Genomic DNA, 6,458 nt, shown 5'->3' with positions numbered 1-6,458 from the left:
TTTTACTCTGGAATAGACACAATTAGTGGTAGACTTGGGAACTACATTTACATAAACTAAATGTTTGTATATGTCCTCATTATTTTGTGTCATTTTTAAATAAATATGATATGTTACCACAGCGTTGGTTTCCGTGCAATGAGTGGAAGAGAAGTTTGTAATGACAAGATTTGCACAACGAGGACAATGTGTATATAATTTTGTTCTAGCCGCGATACTCAGATGTCAACGGTAATGAGATTTACAGGCAATGCTTCTGTTTTCGGCACCTGGGTTTTCGCCTCGATACCTCCATGATGATACATGGAAACTCTTCAGATCAGTAACAGAAGCATGGACAGAAGTAATTGAATCATGTGATAGACAGGTCGTCAGATTTTGCAGGAAACTGAACATTACATTAAATCGCAATTCAACGTGCATTTATTAACTTTATCGCTGTAAAAAATCTTCCTCCACCACCCCATAACTCCCCCTTAGTTATTTATTTAACTGTTATATGTATTAGAATTTGAGTTCTTTTTCTTAGTAAGGTAACGGCATGGTCACCCAATATTTCACTTTTTGAGATATATTGTATGAAGTAATTAGGCCTATCTTGACTTTTCCATACCCCACATTACAGTACAACATGATTCAATATTATGATATTCCCTAATTATGCGAGGTAATAATTTACCATCTCAAATGTACTACCAATTTTGTGTCCTCTTTATTCGAATTTAAATGTATCGGTATCATTATTCGTTGATCCTATCATGGAGGTATCATATAACATTGGCAGGGTTATTAACTCAAGTGTTTTGGCTTCATTATCGTCCAGAGCTTGACCATGGTTTGACCTTGACGAAGTATTGTAGGCATTATAATGAAGGTATAAAAATATACCTTCATGATATAATTGTGCAGTCAGTTATGTTACGTCATTCTTAATTAAAATGTAATTTTACCAGGAATAATTTGTTTTTGCGTGTAAACCTGATGTCACAAAATACAAACTATTTTCATATTTGTATTTTAACTTTATAATCTGGTAGGTAATTTCAAGTCTTGGGCCGTATGCCAGCGGTTTGGGCGGGCCAGGGAGTCGCCTAGGGCCCCCGGTGGTCCAGTGGCAAAAGCCGGTGGATTAATGGGATTATATATCTTGATAAAAAGTGAAAAATTAAAAAATTTACGTTGCATGCTAATCATAGACCCGGCTATTTTGTGCAATCTCACATTAAATAATAATGATGATTTATCATTAATAATTAATATCTGAACTCATGTTAAATATTTTCCAACCATGAATTACGAAAGGAAAAAGTAAACAATCCCTCAAATCAACTCTATGTCCTTTTTTTTTCTGACTTGAAGTTCTGAGTATGCAGTACAACTATCATTATAAAGCATATCCTTTTTTTTTTATAAGAACCAGTAAATTTTTTTCCCAGGCCCAGTGTTCTTATTTTTTGGCCGATTTCAGACTCAAAATGTTCTTATTATTTTCTTATTTTTACACACTTTCCAAACAGAGTCAATTATTATTTTACAGTCAGTATAATTATTACAATGCTGTATTATAGAGGGTATTACATAGTAACACATACTGAAAATAAGGTACAGGTATATTTGTTGGTTTTCCATTTAAACAAACTAAAATCCTCATTTGACATTTTACCCTCAATTTGTTCTTATTTTGTTCTTAATTTTTGAGCGATTTCAGACTCAGTGTAATCGTAAAACGTCAAACGGTAGCCTATAGCCTAACCTTGGTTTACTACGTTATTCTTTGATTGTTTTTAGGCTGGGTTACTATTAGTGTATGGGTTACGGTACTATTCTAATGGTTTGTTACTATTACCATAGAGAAAATAAAACAGCTTATATACGGTACGAAATTGAAAATAGTAAGCCCTACTAATCACCCCACCATAGATTGTTGCGTCATCGATTCATAGAAATAAAAAAAAAATAAATTCTTGATTTAATTTTCGTAGGCCTAATCTTAAAAACACAGGTCCGCCACTCTTTTCTCCCTTGTCCGTAGCATTATATTTTTTATTTAATTTTAGCATTTTAAAAATACGGCGTACATCATTAACTGCCAATCTTCGAAAAGAAATGTGAAATCGTGGCATATAAGACGACGACGCCTGTTTTTTTTTTTCGATCGTAATTCGCTGTTTTAAGCCTCGGCATATACGAGAGTAATGGTACACTGTCTGCAATTCCCATACATAAAGCTATGCATAGGCCTATACTTATTTTTCGCATGCTAATTATTTGATTATGGTATATTTATGTATACTGAACATGTTTAAAAAATTGCTTTTTTAATTACATATAAATCTTGGAAAGAATCACATTCCTTCCTTTTTTTTAAAGTCTAATTTATTGTCGTTAAAAAAATCATAGCCCTTCTTAAAACTGTTACATTTTTCGGTTCGTTACGTTTATTTCATTCCGGGTATCTTAGTTAAGCCGGACGGGGATAACTCGCTTAAATCATTCTCATTTTTTTGTTGCAATATTTGGACGCACTCTATCCTCTGAATTATCATTTTATCCCTCCGTTATTTTACTCTGGAATAGACACAATCAGTGGTAAACTACATTTACATAACAATTTAATTAAATACTTTAAAGGTTAAACCCTTTGCTGTCTTGTTTGCGTGTTTTTTGGTTTACTTTTTTAATTTGATGTATGTCTGTAGATTAAACAATAGTATTATATTATAATTGCAGTAGTGTTTTTTAGTGAATTTTGAAAAATAACAACTTCATTGCATAATAGAAAAAAATGCGAAAAGTATATTTTGACTCCAGGTACAGTAAAGTCGAATACAGTATACTAAGAGATAAACAGTGATAAAGTAACAATAGACTGACATGGGTGCGGATACCGTCTTTTTACAAGATTAGCTAAGAACAAATGAAAGGCCACACAGTGCGCATTCAGTATGATTGACTCAAATATAGAGCCTAGTTAAAATAAAGGTAATCAACCAGTAGTTTAATTATTTTTCATTATTTTATTTAAATAAACATATAGAAGTTGTACAGCATATATAATGAACGCAGATGAAACACTGTTATTTAGGTCGACTGTTGGTAATTTGAAACGTGCTTTTTTGTTTCTGGAAACCCTAGAGGTTTCGGGATTCTAGCTTTCTCATTTGTATTTAATTGATTTTTAAGGATTAACATTTTTCCACACTACGTTCTCAGAATATTTATCGTAAAAGGTATTTCAATTGAATTATCCTCGTGAATCGTAGGCCCTCTTATATTTTGTAAAATCGAAAATACATATAAATATTATTAATGATTTATCTTAGTTTAATATTATCTGAACTCATGTTGTTTTCGAACCATGAATAACAAATGAAAATTAACTTCATATAATCACTCGAATCTACTCTCTTTCCATTTTAAAAATCAATCAAAAGTTTTTATTTTTCTCCCCTTCCCGACTTACGCTTCTGCGCAAGCACTACAACATACAAGGCCAATCAAGCATTAGGGCAGTTTTTTTTGTTTCTTTTATTGTAAATTGTGACTGTACTATTGTAAATAAAAGTACACCTACCTTTCAGTTTACAATCAAACAGGATTAGGTAGATAATGAGCACATAAACAGGAGAAACGAACTTATCACAGCTTGTAGACATGCTAACAAATATCTCTTAAAAAACTTGTATATAGGCCTATCACCCAACCAAACTCTAGTGCAATTTACGACCATTATAAAGTTTATCATTCATTGTCATTTAATCCTTTGTTAATTACTTAATGATCACAGTGTACCGCTGCCTTTCAACTACCGAATTTACTCTGCACATGCTCAGTCTCACAATTAATCTATCTGTGATAATCTTTAGTCATTAGACTATTTTACCTGAAGAGTGCTGCACCATGTATGTGTAGCACGAAACTAAATAGTAATAAATATGTCTAATCAAAGCTACTGTTGAACCTCTCATTTTTTGTCTTTAATTCGCTCTGGTTTCATTACCATCGAGCACTCTGCTGATAATATTTGCAACACGTTCAACCGTTTATATATATATATATATATATATATATATATATTATATATATATATAATTCAATTGACTAAAGATAGTTTTAAATTTGAAAAAAACATGAATTGCTTTTTAGCCTACACAATTGTCTTGACTCACTTTCAAAAGAAAAGCCAAAGTGAAACAAAAGTTGTGCAGATATTATATTAAACATTATAACGGCTCTTAATTATACATAAAAAGGAATAATTTTGTTTAGAATAGAAATATTTTGCATTTGAGTTAGTAACAAGATCTTATGGGTTTCACTCTTTCAAAGATTTTTAACGCGAAATTTACATTATGTTCACAATAAATTGAAATCGATAGAATAGTTACTGAGATAGGACTCAATAAGCAGTGTATTTCGACAGATATCACACCCATATCACACCCAAGGACGATACATTATTTATGTGAATCTCACCCTACAGTCATCCATGCATAACTATAGTAGCCAATCATCGTCTTTTGACGCTGTGTGTGTTTGGCGCTTTTTTGGATTTTAAACTGCCCGTTTGATTAAATCAGTTCTAGATTGTCTATCCTTCAGAACACACGCGAACATGTCGTCGAATATATATTTTCTAGTACAATGGATTGAAGAGGAAGATTCATGGGACGTTCTTCCATCGAGGTTTAGTGTTAAGAGTGTACAAAATCCATGCGCTTTAGTCGGGACTGTTTGTGACTTTTACTGGAAGAAAGGCGAAGAGTCATCACCATGTCATGTATTAGCATACGGTATGTAGTACACATTTATTGATAAAATATAAATTAAAAGCCTACGTATATAGGCGTACGTATAGGCCTATTATATATATATATATTTTTTATAGATTTTATATAATAAAATTATTATTATTATTGTCATCATTATTATTAATATTATTATTATTATTATTATTATTATTATTATTATTATTATTATTATTATTATATTATTATTATTATTATTGTAGAAAATGCTGTCTAAACGTTTTTGTCGGACACCATTCATAACTTAACGTCGACAAAATCATCATATGAAAAGATATTAAATTAAAGTCAACAATAGATTAGTTAACTAATGTTTTAGAATACATTCATAATCAAATACAAATATAAATAGGTCTATATCTTTAGATTAAAAACTAGCCTACATATATTTGATAGTGATTAACCAAGATAGGCCAAAAAATCGTTTGTTTGCCCTCATCAGCCCGCCCCTAACTCACTGAAAAAAAATACAGGCGGAAAAACAAAATAAAACCTTAAATAAAGGGTTTTTTAAGCTTTTTATTTACAAATTAGAAAACAAATGTGAGTGAATTTATCTTTATTTTTTGCCAGATGACCTACAAATTAGTCTAAAGTTGTTGTCTGATGTAAGATATTGCCATTCTAGGCCTCTGTGGGTTATTTTAATTTCATCTGATGAGTATTTAAAAAAAATAAATTAAAAAAAACAAAATTTTTTCACCCTCCTCTATTTATCATTTTTAAAAGAAGGGTCAACAAACAATTTATTTTATTTGGCCTTATTAAAAGATTTAATTGGTAAAAAGTTTGAATAGGCAAAATTAAACAATATTGAACATACCAAAAGTTACCTACTGTATTAAACAAACTTCATTTTACATTATTAAACCTTGATAATGATTTGGTATGTTTAACTCATTAGTTTGATTTAATTTGATAAGGCCGCTCTTTTCCCATATGCGCTAGAGGGCGTGTTATTACAGTAACACGCAGGTAGCCCGTCGCAGGGCTTGACAATAGACACAACTCTAGCGCATAACAACCGTGTTTTCCTTTTGTTAGTAATGACGTCATCACCACAAAATTGCTTTTGTAAATAAATGAGGTCATTTAAACTTGATCCACTTTTGATTTGTATACATACATAAAATTTTATTATAAAATAAAACACAGCAGTGTGGGCTAAAAACTTAATAACTTACTTAAAACTGATAAAAACTTAATAAAACTTAATAAAACTTATTTGGTTTAATGCCGCTCTTTTTCCACATGCGATAGAGGGCGTGTTATTATAGTAGCCTGTATCAGGGCTTGGCGATAGAACTAAGTCTAGTTTATTACGCATAATCACCGTGTTTTTCAGTTAGTTGTTGATGACGTCATCACTACCACAAATTGCATTCGTAGCATATTAAAAGAGGTAATTTATATTTAATCCACTTTTGATTTGTTGTGTTAGTGGTGTTAGATAATTACAAGTAAATGTGTTTACATTTAAGGAACTCAAAACGAAATGGAAAAAAAGAGATCCGAAGTGGCAAAGAAAGCTGAAGTAGAAGACAATGATGATGAAGCCACAACCTCCTTTGGAGTTGGTAGAAGACCAATCAAAAAGCCTGCTCGGCTTCAGAATAACCTAGAAACGTCCGATCAAGCCCCGGTATGATA

General features: G+C 31.4%; 1 protein-coding gene across 1 annotated transcript in view; it reads left to right on the top strand.

Annotated features, from left to right (window-relative positions):
• Nucleotides 1-4,434: 4,434 nt before the first annotated feature.
• The window catches only part of LOC117121029, a 5,816-nt gene continuing 3,792 nt past the window's right edge, over nt 4,435-6,458 (top strand). The window contains exons 1-2 of the mRNA XM_033266125.1: nt 4,435-4,793; nt 6,290-6,450. Coding sequence (XP_033122016.1) covers nt 4,616-4,793; nt 6,290-6,450 — 339 coding nt within the window. The 5' untranslated portion in view covers nt 4,435-4,615. The remainder of the gene's footprint in view (nt 4,794-6,289; nt 6,451-6,458) is intronic.

The sequence above is a fragment of the Anneissia japonica genome, unplaced genomic scaffold (assembly GCF_011630105.1).
Source record: "Anneissia japonica isolate Jap-2015-1 unplaced genomic scaffold, ASM1163010v1 scaffold287908_len133989_cov124, whole genome shotgun sequence".
In the NCBI taxonomy this organism is placed as follows: Eukaryota; Metazoa; Echinodermata; class Crinoidea; order Comatulida; family Comatulidae; genus Anneissia; species Anneissia japonica.
This window is presented reverse-complemented; position numbering and strand designations above follow the sequence as displayed.